We start from the raw sequence: 19,839 nt of genomic DNA on the forward strand, positions 1-19,839 counted from the left end.
ACGGCAATAGTGTTTCGTATCTTATCCATCGATTCAAAACATCGCAAGTCTTCTTCAGCTAAGTTTGAAATGTGCACTTGTTAGTGTGTTTTCAGTACACATGTGCAGTAATCTAGTTACCCACCGCTGCAGATAAGAGTCATAGTTCCTGTTCGCAGGTTTGGTCCTCTTCTTCAGTCCATCTGGTGTCCATGTTGTGCTTGTATCTACTCCTACATCCACACTGCCTGCAGCTCCAGATGCAATAGGCATCTTTGACCAGTAGGACTGCAGATTTCAGAAATCAAAAATAAACTCACAATCATTTGGATACAACTCTGCTGGTGCAAATATGCTGAAAGTAGAGCTTGCCTTGTAGAGTTTCACACACTCCTTGCCCTCTTGTTGGTGACTGGCTGTTTGCTGTGTGAGCAGGAAAATGTGGCTGTAGAGTTTATGGAGGTGTTTGTTGTTGCATCCATGGCAACAGTGTCCAGAAAGATAGAGAATAGTACTGGGCTCTGTGGATGTGAAGGAACCACTGACGTATCCTTTACTTTACTTTAATATAAAACATTTAGAAAAAGTCCTGTATGCCTCTACAAGCAGCCTGTGGAAAGTAGGCTATCACAAAACATTTTACCAACAAAGAAAAACAGTTTGCTATTTTAGAGGTTATCCACTTGGTCCTGAAAGGGTTTCATCATGGTTGTTGTGACTCTCAATATGCAGAGGAACAAACATTACAGTACAACAAGAATTACACCAATATTTGAGTTATGTATTAAACCCTGTAATTCTCCCTTTTCTTTATGTAACTTCCCTTTACTTTTAGGGGGTCACATTTATGGTAAGGAGTTTTTAGTCTTTTAAAGTGGTGCTTAACAAAATGAACATTTGTAATCAACAAAGAAGCTTTTGAGGAGCCCAAAACTTTATTCTCAATAGCATACAAACAACTGAGCCAATTTTTAATACAGCAGACCTGCAGCATTTATAAGCATTGGATATTTGTTAATGAATGAATCAAATACTCCAACGTTAGTCCACCAGCCATCAAAGTTTTTGAATTATATCCAGCCAGTGTAAAAAAAAACTGACTTGACTAAATTAATTACAGTCCTTAGGAGTTAGGATTCTTCCTTCTCATCTCCATGTGTGATGATGTAGCAGAGTGACTTGTAGTCGATGTTGCCAGTAGGATCAATGGGAGCGAGCGCGAAGGCCTGATCCACCTGGAGGTTGACAGAGTGACAATTTGCCTAGTGAAAATTATTGTCTCCAAAGAATAGTATGAGAGGCACTATAAAAATAAAGAACACAAACCTCCTCTGCTGTAAATTTATCAGCCTGGTTCATCAGTAATCGTCTAAACCTGGAAAAACAAGACAAAAAAGGAGAGGATAAATAATAAATAATGTTACGGTTAATGTGGAAAATATGAATAACACTAAAGCTAATAAATAAAATGTATCTTACTCATCCTTGTTAACAAAGCCCGTCCCATTGGGGTCAAAAAGTTTAAAGGCAGCAAGTATAGTGTCTTCAGGATCAGTACCTGGAGGTAAACAAGCCGTCAGCATCTTCTAAAGGTTCATCAAAGGAAAGTCAGAGACTTGATTGAACATTTGTGAAAAGCTCTCACCGTTGAGTTTCTCCCCAAAAAGAGTCAGGAACACAGTGAAGTTGATGGGACCCTTCCCCTCATTCAACATCTCATCCAGCTCCTCATCTTGGACGTTAAGCTTCCCTGGTACACAATAACACACACACATACACACACATGCAAATGCACACAGAGTAAGCCGATGTAAACCAATACATCAGATGCAATAAGAAACACAGGTTACGTCAGTAGATCCTACACTTTTTTTATTTTTTCGATATATGTTAAAAGATTAAAATGATGAAGAGTTAAAGGTGAAGAAAATACCCAGCTGTGCGTAGGTCTCCCTGAGGTCCTGTTTTTTGATAACACCATCTCTGTCTTGGTCAATGCAGCCAAAAGCCTGTAGGATAAAGTGCACAAAAATAATAATGATGAATTAAAATAAAATATGAAATAGATAAATTTTTTTGATTGTTTAAAACCGTTTTCTATTGAATTACAAGTTGTTTTTATTCAAGTACAGGCAAGCTGGTAATCGTTCAGTAAAAGTAGGTATTTCACCTTGCACAGTTTACAATAATCATTTTAACCAAATGTAAGAATGTGCATTGAATTTAAATTAAAGGTGAAAAAATAAAGGTGTTTCTGTATTCTCAATGAAAAGGGAGGTGAATTTAGTCATACAACGCATTATTATGGATAGCAAACACAATATTAGCTCTTCACAATCTGTGCTTCAGAACTTTATTTAGTGCATTTCCAAAGGACGTTTGGTAGCACTTTACATTACAGCTCGGTAATAACAAGGTAATAGTGGGGTAGTAGTTTGATAATTAAGAGGTATAATTAAGTAACACCATGTAATTACCAAAGTAGTAAGCAGGTAATAGCTTGGTATTAATAATGGGTATATCTGGGTAATAAGAGGTAAAACTATTTAGTAATATTATAGTTACGTTTTGGTAACAATACCGTAACATTTTAACAATAACATGGTTATATGAGTACAATATGTGGATTACATAATAGTAATAAGGTGACATTAATGGGGTAATAACCTGATAATCATGGGGTAATATAGGTTGATGTTTTTACTATATTATAGGCTAAAATGAGCGTAGTACTTTCAAAATCATGTGAAAATTCTTGGAATTCCAAATTATAATGCTAAAATTCATTCTCTCTTATGTTCCAAACATTCCCATTTGCTTCAAGGTAGTACTGTACAAATTATATTTTTAATGCTGTGGCTTGTACAAGTACAGACTATTACCACGAAATTAATTAAATAGAAACAGGTAGTTTAGCATTTTGCAACCCTGATTTATGGTTTCCAGGTAACAAATCACAGCATTAAACATATCTTTGCACAGTATTACCTTGAACTAAAGTAAATGTTTGGAATTCAAAAACCACAGGTTACTACGCAAATTTCCTCCAAGAAAAGATTTAAAGGGAGCTGTGTCCAGGCAGGACAAGACTCAGTACTTTACCTCTTTGAACTCCTGGATCTGGGACTGCTCGAACATGGAAAAGACATTGGAGCAAGACTTTTGTCCTCCCCTCTGTCTCTTATTGGAGGCTTTCTTACTTGCCTGAGAAGATGAACACAGAGTGTTTACATATTTCTTTTTTTGCTGGAGGTCACGTTTTGTGTACTGCACAGTGTCTGCATATAAATCAGTCATAAGTATCCAAAACAACTGTTTTCACAATAGAAAAATTATGTTCTTAAATACGCAATTGCTTAAATACATACAATAAGAGGATTCCTAAATTAGTTTTCTTTTTAAATCATCACTGACTGAAAGAATCAAAAGACTGAAAACACTGACTGACTTACCATGTCCGAGTGATTGTATGTGGACTCCCAGCTGAGATGTGATGCTGGGGTGGGTTTTATGTATGGCCCATGTTATCTTCTACCTTCCTATAATAGCCTGTGGTGGGCAGCACAGTCCCTTACATGGCCATGGCTGCTCTCTGTGTGTCACCGAAGGGACCTGATAAGAGGTGAAGCAGCCAGGATTCCTCTGGGGCTGGAAAGTAGAGATATGAAGAGAAGAGTCAAGACAGGGGAAAGTGACCTCTGACAAGCACTCAACCAAATAAAATTACCCTTCAGAGGTCAAATCAAGCTCTAAACGTAACTTAAATTATGTTTTATGCACACTATTATCAAGACTTGATTATCTCAATTGCCAGCACCAAATAAATTACCCCAGTAATGACCAGAATATAAATGGATTATATTCTTATGAACAGATTACGAACAGATTATCTAAATAGTTGTAATAGATCCATTTCTCAGGTGTGTTATTTTAATGAAAGCACAAAATCTAGCATTACAATTTTTGCATTTACAAGAAAAAATGTTTGGTAGCTTTTACTTCATCAATGTAACATTAATATGAGTATTACATCTATAGCTTTAATTTTGACATTATATTAAAGGTGTATTACATGACTTGGAAGTCATCATATTAGTTGTGGAAATGGAAAAAAAACATAAAGTGAAAGTACAACACTCAATACTTTTTTTAATTTAGCAATTTTATTTACAGTTAAGCTTATTCACATTCAAAACACATTTCATCATACACATGTGAAAAACTACAACCTACTGGCTAACACACAAAAGGTTGTAAACATAAGATTTTAATATACAATACCAAATAAATATTTCCTTGCTTACAAACAGGAATTACTACACAACAAGGAAGCAAGGAATTTGATTTAGTCATAATTTACAACAGCATTTATAAAAAGAATCCTTGTGTTGTATTACCAATAATACATCAGCCATTTTTAAATGGGCCAGTCTGTCACAGTAAAACAATTCATAAAGTTCAAAACAATGAAATTGCCACATTGGTCTACCACTACCAAATACAGTCTATAATACAAGTTGTTGCTCCTTTTCTGTACATCTTCCAGTGTTGAGCATCCACTTTGCTGACACACATAGCTCAGAGCCCGAAAAAGGCCAGAGCTGCAGACTATGGATGACATGTCATCAGTGTTCTCAGATCAGGGTTCAGGCTTGACTCACTGCTGTCCTGCTGGGAGACAGCTCAGTGCTCAGCTCCTTTTACTGTGCCAGCATACATGCAGCCATCTTACAAGCCACTGCTGAGATAAGAGCAGCTCCCCGACCGCTCCCCTCCTCCGACTGGATGAAGGTGATCTCACAGTGAGGCGTGAGGTCCCTGACAATCTTGTGGAACCTGTCACGGAAACTGAGATAGAGAAAAAAACACATTTAGTGTACAGAAGTAGTTCAATATCCATCTGTCCCACCTCCCTTTTCACTCTCTCCACCTTTGTTTGGTTATCCAACTAATTCATCTACTGTCAATAATACTTCAGATGACTGACTTTTTTGTTTGCTTGGTAATTTGATATGTTCAGAAAACTAAGATATTCAAAAGTCTAAAAGCATTCCTCACCATGGGTGCAGCTTGTAGACAGATCCGTCAACCCCCACTGTGATGTTCAGGGCGTCCTGGCTGCGTCGCTCTCGCATCAGGTTAATCACACCAGCAAGCCCTGCACCACACATACGAGCAGAGCGAGTGGAAACACTCTCACAGACCAGACGCACAATGTCACAGTCCAGCTCTGACGGCAGAACACCCAACGAAGACAGGATATTGTAGATTTGCTTTCCATCCCCAGTGTCACTGGGAAAAAAATGGCAAAAGCCAAATGAATAAGAGTGCATGTTTCTAAATGCACATTGTACATGGTTACACTATCTTCATAATGCATACAACTGATATTACTACTATGTCTATATATGGTAGAAAGATCCTTTTTTATTATGCTTTTGTACTCATATTAAAATTTTAAATCAAGGTTCAAATACTGCAGTAAATAACAACAGTAAGTGAAGCAAACCAAACTGCTTCCCCGTATTCCCCGTCAACACTGATGTATAATCTTATGTCATCAGCATATGCTTATAGACAATATTTTTGTATATTCTTGTCTTAAACTGGTGGATAACTGCAGCCTGGTATGGAATCATTGATGCTCACCTCTCCACCTGTGAGACGTAGCGCGTCTCAAAGCTGCCACGTGTCTTCAGCTGCTCTGAGGCTTCACCATTAAACAGCAAGTCTTCGTTCACCAGCTTCATCAGAACAAGCCTGACCAGCTCACCCATATACTTCCCACTGATCAGCTTCTCATAACTACAGGAGGCAAGGACAAAAGAAGAGACAGGTTTAACTTTAAAAACAGAGAAACACTGATATTATAATATTTAATATAAATTAACTCAAGAGAGGATGTTGAAATGGTAGAAGAAACAGGAGGCATATGCACGTCACAAAACACATGAGCAAACAACTTCCTTTCTCTACACGTGCTGGGAAAGAAGGGGAGCGGATAAGGATGGCAATTTCATTGCCAAAGAGGCTGAATGGGTCTGGGCTCTGCAGTTTTCTGTGTGAAGGGGCTGCCAGTGCAAAAGGTAAACAGCCATTAGGCCCAACAGGCACTATGCAAAGCAGCAGAGAGGGATCATTAATCTGACATCTCCATCCGCTGACTGACCACTGACGTATGAGGGCTCTGGCCGTTTACAAACATCCTCGGGAAAAAAGCTGGTAGCTTAGTAACTACACAGAGACCTCAGGTGAGAGTCGGGTGAGCATTGCCAAAGAAGGATGATTAATTCAGAAAAACAATAAGAGAATGAGGGAGGGAGTGTGCGGCCCATACAATGGGAATCTGTCCCTCCCAGCACCTTTAACCTTTGACAAATTACTCAAAGCTTGAATGTCTGGTGACTAACACTTGAGTGCATGTGCATACAGAAGATGAATTTGCAAGACATTCAGAGTTGCGTCAAACGTTGCGTTCATTATTTGACTCACAGCTGCTGTCCGGGGTTAATTGAGGTCTCGTCCACCACTCTGTCGTACTCCAGTCTGAACTCCTCCAGCTCCCCGTTGTCTCCGAATGCCCCCCACTCTGTGTTCACACACATCCGGCCCTCCTCCCCCTCCACTAGCTCTACAGTCCTCATCTCCTCCATGTAACACGCATTACAACCAGTACCTGGTAAAAAAAAAAAAAGGAAAAAAAGAAACAAAAATACAAACCTTAGATGTGCCTGAGTCCGCATGTTTCTATGTATAAGCAGTGGTAAAAGTAGAATTCAAATGTAGTAATACTACAGTGTGGAAATACTCTGTTACTAAGTAAAAGTCCTGCATTTAAACAAAAGTACAAAAGTATTATCATTAAAATGTACTTAAAATATTATGCAGAATGGCCCATTTCAAAATAACGTATGTTATATTATTGGATTATAATCATTGATGCATTAACATGTACATCACTTTACTTTGTACTATGTAATAAAGGTGGAGCTAATTTCTATTTATTTCTTTTTTTAATATACTGTATATATAGCTTTATATTATGCTGGGTATCGCTTGTGAATTTCCCTCTGGGGATAAATAAAATCTTACTGATTAATATAATCAGATTTTGGAAAGCTGTTAAATAAATGGAGTGGAGCAAAAGGTACGATATTTGCCCCTGAAATGTAGTGAAGTAGAAGTCTAGTACTTGAGTAAATGTACTGAGTTACTTTCCACCACTGCGCACAGTGTTCATGTTCATAACTACTTACCAACAATCATCCCGACTTCACAGCTGCGGTCCTCGTAATAACAGGAAATCATGGTGGCTACTGTGTCATTCACCATGGCAACCACATCCATCTCAAAGTCCTAAATGACAACACCAAATCACAACGCATTTAGAGACGGCCTGCTGTATACGGGTGTTAAACAACAGTCAGTAAATCAGTCTTGTATTGTTTGTTAAGAAATAAAAATATTCTAATAAACAATAACTCACCCCTCGTCTCTTGATAGCATCTCTGAGTAAACCCACAACATTGTTCCCTTCTGCCCCAGAAGCCTTGAAGCCTTTGGTCCAGTTAAGCAGGATACCCTGCGGAAAGGAAAAAGACAAACCATGAATGTTTAAACTTTATAATAATAAACAGAACTTTTATAAATCAAAGAGAGTATTTTTCTTGATGGAAAAGATGGAGGAGGTTCTTGTTACCCCTTATTGTTTAAAATTATGTCCAATGTACAGTATGACATCCTACCTTGTCAAGGTCCTCATGTCGTACAGGAAAGGAGAAGGTAAAACCCAGAGGAAGCTTCTTGTGCTTGAGATGATGTTTGTCCAAGAAGTCTGACATGCACTCTGCTATGTAATCAAATAGCTGCAGAGAGAGAAAGAGAAGATATGAGATATGGAAAAAACACACTGCTAATTTCATTTGGAGAGCTTTAAGGTCAATGCTATGCCAGAGTTTTTCAGAAGATTAGACACTTTACCACCACAGAGCTCTATCAGCTTTAGAAATGGACAAGTACAAATAACAGCAACGTAAAATCAACACATATTGATAGTGAGGAAGAATTGCTATGTAAGTACTAGAGTCTCTAACCATTTCGGCAGTGCCTGTCATGGCATCTTCAGGAATAGAGTACATCTGGTTCTTGGTCTCCACCTTCCAGCTCCTCTCCTCATCGGCACCCACCTTCACCAGCATCACACGGAAGTTTGTCCCGCCCAGGTCCAGAGCCAGGAAATCGCCTACCTCTGTCAAAACACACACTACATCTGAATGCACATAGAGGCTTAACCTGGCATGCTGATAAACATTAGATTGCATCTTGGTGACATCTGCATGATTTTATTACGATTGAAGAATGAGTATCTACCTGATCCCTCGGGGGTGGAGCAGACATAAGTTGGAAGCATTTTGACACTGGCCTCTTCATGAGTCTCTAAACGCAGTCCTCTGTCCATCTCACGCTGCATCCTCTTCATGACTTCTTTTAGCTCTTCCTTACTCAGCCTGAACTCTGACAGGATCTGTTCTACCTGCAGTGAGAGGAGAGAAGAGCAGGTCAGGAGACACTCAACTACAAATCAGAAGCAGTCACAGCAAAAAAAGAAATCAGGGCACAAAAAAATTTGATGCTATAGAAAGAATAAGAGAAAACTAAAACAATGCAACACAATAAAATTAAGTGGAGAGGTAGTAAAGAGATGTACTGGACAATACAGTCTGTAGCAGTCTGTGTGTAAAGACTATGGTTAATTCAACAGTCACATTAAAAACACAAATCATAGCAAAGATACAAATTAACACAGAAAAGCAAATCTTACCATGAGAAGTTTATCAACTACAGAGCTGTAGCTACAAGGCATCTTCACAATCTGGTCGAGATGAGAGGAGACACACGGCATCTTCACAGGTTTCACTAAATGAGTCTCTGTGTGTGTTTCTAGGTTTGCGGTGAGTGTGTGTCCACCCTGTGTGTGTGCAGAGTCAGTGAAGTGTGAATACCACTGAATGAGAAACTCAGCTGTTTTTATGCTCAGGTGAAGTGGGCTGGCCACACCAGACGCAAATGCCCACCCCTTCCCAATGTCACCCCATCTGGTGATCGGGGTTCAAACAAAAACAAAAAGTACAACCTCTGTACATAATGGAAAAGAATATACAAAAATAATTTATTTGACCTAATTTCAAAAAAGTAAGACTAACCTTTATGGACAGTTCAGTTTTATTTCAGGGAGGAAAATTTAAACATATAATTGATTGGCAGAACATTTGGATAGATTTAGATAATATATGATCATATATTTCATCTATGAGTTGATTCTACATACGGCTTTATCATGATTCAGTATACAAAATTATTTAATTAATTTGTTGAAAAAGCTAATTCTCAAATGAACCATAGAAACCTTAATAACTAAGAGAGACACTCACTTCTTTAATACATGACATACTTATTCACAGTAAATAATATTCTGAATTACTAGTTTTATAATAATGATATTTTCAATGGTTTTACAAATGTTGATGATTAAACCTACCTCAAAATACTATCTTTTTGAGCACTCAGCCTTATGTTATTTGTCAGTAATTCAGTTTAATTGCAGCTATCTTCTGAGGTTTTCCTTGTTTTAAGATTAAATGAACAAAAAAGCCCACAAAATCTCAATCTCATGATAATCACCGTGATGTTTCAGTGTGAAGAACTTAACACTGCTTACCTTTTAGGTATATAAATTATCTCTATGTCTCTATATCCATGAGGAATTTTAACAAAGCAAAGTTAAGATACATTTAGTAAATTATTCTTTGCCTTCTGTTGCAAGGAGGCCTGTGATCTAGAGCTCACCCAACCGACAGACATTTTCCAACCCACCAACATGACAAATCAAATAAATTTGAACATGAACCTTGTGTTCTGAACTTTTTATTTTATTTAGAGGAGCAACAAGCAACACCACGGGGTTGCTCAACGAGGGAACTTCAGAGGCCTGAGAGAGTTAAGCATATATTTGTAAAATTAGAAACATCTAAAATTAGCAAAAGCGAGGGATGAACGAACTCTAAAACTAGCAGTAGTATGCTGCAGGTGAAGGTCTCCTGTGCTTATCAGCTCCACTAGTTTACCTGGCCAGAGGTCATAGCTTTTCTTAGCGCTGGCCTCTATTGTGAGGTACCTGGGACCCTCGCCCCAGTGACCTGACTGCAGACACATACAATTTGCATCTTAAAACTTAATTTTCTCCTTAAATGTTCTCTTAACTAATTTTACGTTTGGGAAAAAAGAGAATTCTTCTAAAGTGTTTGACAGCATCAAGAGGCATGTAGATAGATAGATAGATAGATAGATAGATAGATAGATAGAGTTAATGTACATCCCTGCCCTTTTCCAAACTTTTTATCAGTTGTCGTGACACAGCATACATATAGTAATATATTTCATCTATGTCTTGCTTCTACATATGGCTTTGTTATGAGTCAATATACGTAATTATTTAATTGTTTTGTTGAAAAAGCAAATTCTCAAATGAACCATAGAAACCTTAATAACTAAGAGAGACACTCGAGTGTTTAATACATGACATACTTATTCACAGTAAATCATAATCTGAACTACAAGTTTTATGAATCCTGTGTTATCATGATTATATTTTAAATGGTTTTACAAATGTTGATGATTAAACCTACCACAAAATATTATATTTTTGAGTACTCTGCCTTAAGTTGTTTGCATGTAATTCAGTTTAATTGCTGCTATGTTGTGAGGTTTTCCTTGTTTTAAGGTAACATGAACAAAAAAGCCCACAAAAGCTCAATCTCATGATAATCACCATGATTTTTCAATCTTTAAGGTATATACACTATCTCAGATGGCCTTTTAACAACGCAAAGAGTAAAGATACATTTAGTAAATGAACCAACAGACACTAATGAACCAAGACATTTTACAGCTCACCAACATGAAAAAAACAAATAATATTTAATTTAGAGGAGCAACAAGCAACACCACGGGGTTGCTCAACGAGGGAACTTCAGAGGCCTGAGAGGGTTAAGCATATATTTGTAAAATTAGAAACATGTCTAAAATTAGCAACAGCGAGGGCTGAATGACCTCTAAAACTAACAATAGTATGCTGCAGGTGAAGGCCTCCTGTGCTTATCAGCTCCACTCGTTTACATGCCAGAGATCACAGCTTTTCTTAGCTCTGGTCTCTAATGTAACTGGGACCCTTGTCCCCAGTGACCTGACTGCAGGATTTCTGAGTAAACCCAAATAGCGACACCGACTTAAAGGCACATACAATGTACCTCTTATAAATCTGGACAACATCAAGTGTCTCCTAGTTATTTCATTGAAACTGTATGACTTCACATTGAGTAAAATATTTAAACAGAAGACATGTTTTGTTCTGATACAACATCACAACAAATTGAAACCTTGATATCTTACCTGTTTATAGATAGAAAGGCATGTGGATAGATAGATAGATAGATAGATAGAGATTTTCCTAACATTTTAATCAGTTGTCATGACACAGCATAAATAAATGTAAATGTAAGAGGCAGAACAGAAGCTAAATGTGTAGAATGTCTATAGCCTATAAGCCATATGTCATCAGTAAAATACAAACTTGACATTCATGAACTAAAACTCGTTTTTCTTACCTTATCCATCGTATCACGAGGATTAAATCGTTAAAGTGTCCTGCCGACCATCAGTAGTCTGCAGTGGAAGTTCACTTGTTCTTCAGGAGTTTTGTAGATTCACAAATTTCTGCTGTTAATGGTGTTTTAACTCGGCGTCCGTGCATCAAACGTAAAGAAAATGTTATCCTTTTATGGGAAGCGGTCCAACCGCTACTATATTCCCAATAGGCACACGTTCGATCTACATAATGATCAGCAGCAAGTCTCAAACACATTTACATATCTGCTGTATTTTCAAGGCCTAGCTGCTTAACATTCAAATAAAATATTTAAGAAAACAGACAATTTAGGGAAAAAACATTACGGATTCATCTTCCTACAAAAATATTATGTAAAAACCTGTAGATTTGTCTTCATTCTTGCAGTTAATTGGTCCAATTAATATCCGCATCGGCGCACTGGATGTGCGATCAGCTCCAACAATAAGTTAAAAAATAAAATTAGTTAAAACACTGAATTTTAATTCAAGTGATGAACGATTCAATTTTATAGAAAGAAAATTCGGGGAAATATGGAGCAAACCGCCAGTCAGAGCAGGCCTTCTTACTGACCACGTTACTTCAATATCTTAACGCAACCAAACAGTTCCAGGAAAGAAAAGTAATTTCTTCCCGCTACAGGAGACCTGTCAACAGAAGCACCTAAAGGCTTAGCGGTTTCCATGCCAAAACTATTTCAATGTGTTGCCTTGGAAATGAATTCTGCCATGGAAAACACTTACCACGGAGTTAAGTGGCCAGGAGAAATTGTTAAATGGAGCAAGATTGCCAGAGAAAACATCAATTGAGGGTCCCGTGTTTTTGGTAGACAAAAAACTTACAAGGCCACCATGCTGTTTAAAACTTATTATTGTTATTATTATTATTATTATTATTATTATTATTATTATTATTATTATTATTATTATTGTCGAACATCTAAAATGCTTCAAATTTTTATATTTATTTTTGAGAGTTTAATTGGGGTGATTATTTACTAATAATCATCATCATAGGCACTATTTACAAGATCCTAATCTTATTGAAAGGCTTTTTATTTTTTTGCTTTACATCAACAGGTGCTGAGTAGAAAAGTAAAAATAATAATAATAATAATCTTTATTTGTAGAGCACTTTTCAAAAACAAGTTACAAAGTGCTTTAACAAGAGACACTTGATAGACAATCTATTATCTGCTACTACACATTGTAAAGCCTGCTGAAATCTTAAAACCTCCCTCAAACACTTCATACACGATCGTATTGTTCCAAAATAATGTATGTGTAATGTAAGGACACTGACTCCCAACAAGGAGACGCGAACCTGAATTAATCTGAATTAATTAATTAATTCTATCAGACACTTCGTTATTAACATGATACACAGTATAGCTTTATATGTATATAGGGGTCTGAAGTCATGATAATGATCACCAACATGCTTCTCGTTTTCATGATGAGATTTCGCAGCAGCCACCAGTTCATCAATTTCTATTTTATTATATGTTTGAAGAAATGTTAATAGGCCTACTATCCGTCTCTTCTTCTTCTTCTTCTTCTTCTTAGTTAATGGCGGATTGCAAACAACTTTTAAGTGCATACCGCCACCTACTGTACTGGAGTGTGTAACATCATATCACTCCGCTATCAACCTCAATAAGGTGCTCTCATATTCTGTTCACCAACCCAGTGTCTTTAAGAAATTTAAATAATGCCTTCCTGGTGATTCTTATACCCTTTTCTTCTCCTTCTGTTCCCACTACACCCATCAGATTCCATTCCTGCCCTGCTTCCTGAACCCTATCTTGAAATATCTGTCTTTCCAACTCAAACAATATGCAGTGCAAAATGATATGTTCAACATTTTCTTTAACCCCACAGTTTTCACACTTTTCACTATTCCTTTTCCCCTATAAAAACAAGGTGCCATTCAGTCCTGTGTGATCTACTCTTAGTCTTGTCATTATAATTTCCTCCCGCCTGCTCCTTTCGCTATAATTTTTATTACTGACAGACTTTTGTATTTTAAAGTAACTACTTCCTTTCCCGTCTTCCTCCCACCATTTCTGCCATATTTCAGTACCTTTCTTCTTAATGGCTGTTTTTCCTTCTCCTTTTCCTAGAGGTATTTGAACTGTTATTTCCTTTTGTAATGCCTCTTTTGCTAGTTTGTCTGCAATCTCATTTCCATTTACTCCCTCATGAGCTGGCACCCAGCAAAACTGAACATCTATCCCTCCCCGATGTAATCTTAATAAGCTGTGAAACATTTCTATCAATAGCTCTTCTCTGCCAGATGTCATTGACTGAATGCTTTTAATAACTGCTAAGGAATCTGTGCATAATATCACCCTATCAGGTCTGACCTCTTCAACCCACTATAATGCTATAATGACTGCCACTATTTCTGCTGTATATACAGATAGCCTACCTGATAATCATTTTGAGATATTTATTTTGAATTCTGGTATATGTATTCCAATTCCCACACATTCCTGTTTGTTTTTAGATCCATCTGTATAGATTTTTAGATAATTATGGAAACTGTTTCTCAGATAGCTGCTTGTCCGTATTCCCACTTCCTCTATCTGGATAGAGCCAAGGTGGATTGTTACTGACTGGGTTGGTTGTGGTGAAATCTAATGCTTCCATTCCGTATTCCCTGACTCTCTTTTCCCCCTTGTCCATCCAAACCCATGCCCCCGAAACTTGAAATATTCCCAACAATCCTTTATCTCCTTTGCAGGGTTTTCTTTCCCACTCCCTTTCAATCTGACCCAAAAGTTTCTCTCTTCTTAACTCCAGTGGTGTCTCTCCAGCTTCTATGAGTATTGTGTTAATGGGAGTTGTCTTAATGGCTCCAATGCATATCCGTAAGGCTCTGTATTGTAATTTATTAATGTTTTCCAATGTTGTTTTTGCTGCTGCATCATATACTATGCAACCATAATCTATTGATGACCTCATGCATGCTCTATATATGTCAATTAGTGACTGTTTATCTGCACCCCAGTCGCATCCCGCCACTGCTCTCAGTAAAGTAATAACTTGTTTCCATTTAGTTTCCAATTGCTTTATGTGTGTTTTCCATGTGTACTTACTATCAAACCACAATCCCAAATACTTAAATTCATTTACTTTTTCCATTGGCTGCTGATATAGAAAAAGCTTTTCTACATGACACTTTCGCTTGTTTGTGAACACCATATAACAGGATTTGCTTGTTGATATTTTAAATCCCCACTTGAATGACCACTTCTCTACTTTCCCTATTGCTTTCCTAATGTTCTCTAACACATATGTCTCATTTCTTCCTCTCATCCATATGGCCCCATCATCTGCATATAACGCTGATTTGATGTGTCCATCTAAATCTGAAAATATATCATTAATCATAATGTTGAATAATATAGGGCTAATTGCGCTCCACTGGGGAATGCCATTATTTACCTTAAACTCTGTAGAAATTTCTGATCCAACCTTTACTCTAATTTTCCTATCTGTTAAAAAGTCTAGTATCCAGTTATAAATCCTTCCTTCAAACCCCATTCTATTTAGTTAACTATCCGTCTCGAGTTGAATATTATTTGAAGCGCAATATCTTGTCGGAACTATGAATATAGCGGCGTGTTTGTTTCCCCCGGTGCAAACATCCCGTTGGACCGTTTGGGTGTCGTGACGTGACGTGGTGATTGGTCACTTAGCTGCTTACTGAAAACTGTTTAGTTAGCGTTAACTGTCTTGTGATTAGGTCTCTGCACGTCTGCTGTCTGATTTTTAGTTTATGTGAAAAAAAGTTTATTTGGTTGTTTTGACTGGAATCAAACATACAGCTGATTTGTGTGGTAAGTTAGCTGAGGCCTCACGAAGACCCGATAGCATAACGTTATGTAGCTAGCAGTAACGTTAGCGTTACAAGCTTTAACGTTAAACCATTTAAACTATTCATATAATAAACCTGTCGGTGGTAAGTGTGTACGACTTACTGCCAGTTAACTAGTTTGTGTTCTGTTGGAGAAAAATATTTACTTAAACGGAGCGTGGCTAACCGCACTCTGTTAGCTTGGTAGTTGATCATAAAGCATATACTTTCACTGGAAGCTAGCAGCTAGTCAGCTGTAACGTTACTTCACCCAAGTTTCTTTAGCTGCGTTATTGTTAGCAGGGGAGCGAGAGAAGGGATAACGCTCTCATGTGATTTTGCCTGTGTCATCTTCCAAATTAGATCATCAGGGCTGTGTGATCTTATCTGCTGTGACTGACCAGAACTGATCCGGCGCTAACATGAAGCTCTACAGCCTCAGCATCCACCACAAAGGAGCGACCAAAGCCAACCTCCTCAAAGCGGCCTTTGACCTCTCCTCCTTCAGCTTCTTTCAGCGCTCCAGGTGGGTCTGACTGAATGTAACCAACATCTGAATATTAACTGGTGTTTATCTTTTTTGTCCTCATTGTCTGTATGTATGTAAATAGTAACGTTAACATTGTGCTCTGTCTTACGGCAGGTGGTTTGTTTTTGAAGCAAATCTGATAATTGTTGTTGTAGTTTGTATGATGCTTTGGCAATATTGTTGTTGTACATTCATGCCAATAAAGCCAATTTGAATTTAATTGATTACAAGTCACAGTACAGTGCTTAGTACAAGTAATGTTGCCTGATCATGCTGGGATACTTTTCTACCAGTGACATTATTGTTTTTCTTTATTTAGTGTTCAAGAGTTCATGACCTTCACCAGTGCCTTGATTGTTGAACGGACATCCAAAGGGAGCCGTGCATCTGTCAAAGAACAAGGTAAGAATGATCGGATTCAGCCCAGTCTGTGTTTTTCATAAGTTACATTTTTGGTAACTTAATTTCAATTTAACACAGGTTTTACCTAATTTGACTCAATGTCAAGTAACTTTGTGGTGTTAATATGTGAAGCAGAAGCACGTAGTTAATATTTACAAGGGTGTTGTCCTGGTGGCCGAGTGGTTAAGAAGTACTTCATATAACAAGCCACATCACTGCTTCAATTCTGGCCAGGGACTTGTTGCATGTCATACCCTCATCCTCCCTTTGTTTCCATTGTATCATAATTGTCAACTGTTTAATTAAAATATTAAATATTTTTATTGAAAAAACAGAACAAATATAATCAGGTTAAGGAAATAAGTCAGCCAGGATCTTGCTCCCTTTGTCTTTGTTAGCTGCTCTAACATAGATACACCTGGTCCCTTGTTTTGCAACACACAAACGCCCCTTTTGGTCACTCAGCATGAAGCAAGCTACATTTTATTATTTAAAAAATTATAGACATGTAACATGTTTCATGAAGCTAATGTTTTGTTATATAATAAAAAAGAAAATCACAGCCACAGTGGACAATGATTGCATATCAGTCTTTGTATGGAAAACATTGTGCTAACATGTATTTGAAAATCTATCCGTTTTTATGCTTTTCTTAAAGTGCGCCAAGTAGCTCTGGGTTCATTCATACTATAAGACCAGGAAATGGCTTTTATATCACACTTGATGTTTTGATCATACCATACACAGTTTCTTGTTCTTTCTTTCAGAGTACCTGTGTCATGTGTATGTCAGAAATGACAGCCTGAGTGCTGTGGTCATCGCAGATACTGAATACCCACAGAGAGTCTGTTTCACATTGCTAGACAAGGTGGGTACTAAAACATGTAAATAAAGCTACATACTTATTGCACTTTGCTGTCAACTTTGATATTGAGGTTGCTGTCTGTTTTTTTTTTGTTTGTTTGTTTGTTTTTTTTTTTAAGGTATTAGAGGAGTTCTCCAGGCAAGTGGACAGTATAGATTGGCCCTCTGGTAATCCTGAAACCATAAACTACAAAGCTCTGGATATTCACCTTTCTAAATACCAGGTCAGTTTGTCATCTGTTTATCAGAAAACATATCAAAGGAAACCCTGATAGCCTGTGATTATGAGTAGAGTATGTTTGTATACTGAGAACAATATTAGATTCACCTGTGTGCCTTCATAGTTGTCAGATTTTCTAAACTTCTTATGTCATTTGATACTGTTTACTAGATACTATTGAAAAGTGCTCTGAAGTAAACATAAAGATGGAAGCATAAAATTATATACATTAATCTGTTTGTGGCCAATCAGAGGGCTTGTTTACAAAATGCCAAATGATTAGCATGGAATAGCAGTGTACATGACAGCTTGTTTTCTTTTTTTTTCTCTCCAGAATCCCAGGGAAGCAGATGCAATGACCAAAGTGCAGGCAGAGCTGGATGAGACAAAGATCATTTTGGTAAAATACCTCCCTAAGCTGAGGCCCAACACTTACATCAAGAGGCTGATTTATATGCACATTACTCACTTAGAGAGAAATAGTTTTAGTTTGAAATTATAGCAGAACACACACACATTTAGAGTAGTAAACTGAGAGGGGCAAGTGTCTTTGCAGCCCCAAGTTCTCATCCCCACAACTGCCACGATAAACGACAGTGGGGGGAAAATAATTCTTCAGACCAGATTCTGTATTCAGTGCTTTGGTTTTATTAACCAAATTTTGGCTCCACATTCCTGGAACATCAATGTAGTATAAAGAAAGTTTGTAGTGCCTTCATGCTACCCACACAGAACTTGAGATAATTAAATGTATACTTAACATAAAAAATAAAACGGTATATAGCTTAGGGCTGAACGATTTTGGAAAGTAATCTATTTGCGATATTTATTTTAATTTTTTTTACCAATATTGCGATTGCAATAAATGTTTAAGCTTTTTACCTCCTGTATTATTCAAAACGGACAAGCAATAAATCAGTGTATAGTATGACTAACACAATATTAGGTAGATTAACATACATACATATAACATCTTTCTTGTGGGTCAGGCCTGTGTTATGATGAAATTAAGTGATGCATGAATTATTATTATGAGCAATGGTGGAGAGGAAATATCAAATTATAATAATATGAGAAAGATAATTTGAGTCAAGTTATGGCATTAAATAATATGATATAATATCATCAGGTCAGCCTACCTACAGTCCACAAGAAAAACTAAGTTCACCACAGTGTATTATACAGTAAACGCTCTATAAAGAAAGTTCAACCACCAATTAATGAGTCTATCTCAAAAACCTAAAAAAAAATGAATTTGAGGTTTAATTCAAAAGTTGGCTAACGAAAATAAAACCCCACCCCTCCAGCCTTCGATGCTGGTAAGCAGCGCACTGGCTGGGGTAAGGTAAACAGCAGCAAGCACACCATAATATGGTTTTCATTTTCACATTTAAACTCTGACATTTGGGGAAAAAAATGTCCATCCATTTTGACTGTGTTTGAGCAGAAAGAATGTAAACACAGAAGCCGCTTATCCACCGAAAGTACCCGGGACTTTTTAGTCCCCAGATCTCTTTTCGTGTGTGTTTTCACTGTGGTCTAAAGACCTGCGAAGATTAGGCAAATTAACCAGCTGACTATATGCTGTACAAAGCGATGCACTATTATTTACTTACCACGATCCATGAGCAAAATTTGTAAATGAACATCAGATTTGATTGGAATATAATGAAAAACTATAGGCTTCGCTTGACCATTAAAAACAGCTTTTTTGTGTGGGAGTATAATTGAGATAAAGTTTGTTACAAATTTAATAACAAACTGGATAAAGCCATAAAGCTCTTAAAAGAACTCCAGCACAGAGAAAGCAACACAAAAATAAAATCGTGACTGTTTGGAATGTTATTAAAACATTTCCAGACGACAAGAGCTGCAGATCAGGTGGCCAGACTCACGTCTGTGTCCGCGAGAGTGTCGGACGAACGTGATGTTTAACATGCTTTATTACCTGCTGTAATCAGATTTTCCGCTTGTTTTGGAGAGGAGACCGACTTGTGCTCTGTGCATAAACCTACTGACCGATGAAAACTTAAAACAACAACTCCATCAGCTGTTCTCTGTTAACACACCGCTGCACACGGGCTGCTGTTTCCGAGCAATAAATTTAATGCCGACGTATGATCTCAGAAGGATATCGGCGAGACGTGTGGTATTTGTGATTTATTGGTTTGCAAACAACGGTGGAAAAGGAGCTGTCGTAGAAAAACGGCCAGCATGCTTGATTTAAAGCCAATAGCCTCCACTCGCCCATTCAGAAACTCACTACAAGGCAAGCCCCCCCCCCCCCCCCCCCCCCCCCCA

General features: G+C 37.5%; 3 protein-coding genes across 5 annotated transcripts in view; 1 reads left to right on the forward strand and 2 right to left on the reverse strand.

Moving 5' to 3' along the window:
- Window positions 1-1,025: 1,025 nt before the first annotated feature.
- myl7 (myosin, light chain 7, regulatory) lies at window positions 1,026-11,778 on the reverse strand. The gene is made up of 8 exons (XM_046035783.1): window positions 11,643-11,778; window positions 3,432-3,627; window positions 3,082-3,183; window positions 1,913-1,988; window positions 1,625-1,729; window positions 1,459-1,537; window positions 1,306-1,354; window positions 1,026-1,214 (listed from the first exon to the last, which is right to left on the reverse strand). Exons 2-8 carry the CDS (start codon window positions 3,432-3,434, stop codon window positions 1,110-1,112), a joined length of 519 nt encoding a protein of 172 aa, XP_045891739.1. The 5' UTR covers window positions 3,435-3,627; window positions 11,643-11,778; the 3' UTR covers window positions 1,026-1,109.
- On the reverse strand, window positions 4,175-12,305 carry gck (glucokinase (hexokinase 4)). 3 transcript variants are annotated; one of them, XM_046035781.1, is made up of 11 exons: window positions 12,024-12,305; window positions 11,643-11,722; window positions 8,350-8,512; window positions 8,073-8,242; window positions 7,725-7,844; window positions 7,466-7,561; window positions 7,236-7,335; window positions 6,472-6,655; window positions 5,629-5,784; window positions 5,038-5,271; window positions 4,175-4,827 (listed from the first exon to the last, which is right to left on the reverse strand). In XM_046035781.1, the coding sequence occupies exons 2-11, from the start codon at window positions 11,649-11,651 to the stop codon at window positions 4,680-4,682; spliced, it is 1,380 nt and encodes a 459-aa protein (XP_045891737.1). In that variant the 5' UTR covers window positions 11,652-11,722; window positions 12,024-12,305; the 3' UTR covers window positions 4,175-4,679. The 3 variants fall into 3 exon arrangements, with proteins under 3 accessions (XP_045891737.1, XP_045891738.1, XP_045891736.1); XM_046035782.1 differs by lacking the exons at window positions 11,643-11,722; window positions 12,024-12,305 and adding an exon at window positions 8,801-8,946 and having other exon boundaries at window positions 8,073-8,227; XM_046035780.1 differs by lacking the exons at window positions 11,643-11,722; window positions 12,024-12,305 and adding an exon at window positions 8,801-8,939.
- Window positions 12,306-15,322: 3,017 nt separating this feature from the next.
- Window positions 15,323-19,839, forward strand: part of ykt6 (YKT6 v-SNARE homolog (S. cerevisiae)) — a 6,901-nt gene continuing 2,384 nt past the window's right edge. Inside the window, exons 1-6 of the mRNA XM_046035803.1 lie at window positions 15,323-15,506; window positions 15,887-16,049; window positions 16,372-16,454; window positions 17,222-17,322; window positions 17,438-17,542; window positions 17,873-17,938. Of these exons, the coding sequence (XP_045891759.1) occupies window positions 15,946-16,049; window positions 16,372-16,454; window positions 17,222-17,322; window positions 17,438-17,542; window positions 17,873-17,938 (459 nt within the window). The 5' untranslated portion in view covers window positions 15,323-15,506; window positions 15,887-15,945. The remainder of the gene's footprint in view (window positions 15,507-15,886; window positions 16,050-16,371; window positions 16,455-17,221; window positions 17,323-17,437; window positions 17,543-17,872; window positions 17,939-19,839) is intronic.

The sequence above is a fragment of the Micropterus dolomieu genome, linkage group LG21 (assembly GCF_021292245.1).
Source record: "Micropterus dolomieu isolate WLL.071019.BEF.003 ecotype Adirondacks linkage group LG21, ASM2129224v1, whole genome shotgun sequence".
Classification (NCBI taxonomy): Eukaryota; Metazoa; Chordata; class Actinopteri; order Centrarchiformes; family Centrarchidae; genus Micropterus; species Micropterus dolomieu.

Coding starts and splice junctions, on each gene's coding strand:
- gck (XM_046035780.1), bottom strand. CDS start 8,881: ATGCCGTGTGTCTCCTCTCATCTCGACCAGATTGTGAAGATGCCTTGT. Junction 5,785..6,471: donor ATTAACCCCGGACAGCAGCT/GTGAGTCAAATA, acceptor TGCCTCCTGTAG/TTATGAGAAGCTGATCAGTG. Junction 5,272..5,628: donor TACGTCTCACAGGTGGAGAG/GTGAGCATCAAT, acceptor TTTTTTTCCCAG/TGACACTGGGGATGGAAAGC.
- myl7 (XM_046035783.1), bottom strand. Junction 1,538..1,624: donor TTTTGGGGAGAAACTCAACG/GTGAGAGCTTTT, acceptor GTTTACCTCCAG/GTACTGATCCTGAAGACACT. Junction 1,215..1,305: donor ATAAATTTACAGCAGAGGAG/GTTTGTGTTCTT, acceptor GTCAACCTCCAG/GTGGATCAGGCCTTCGCGCT.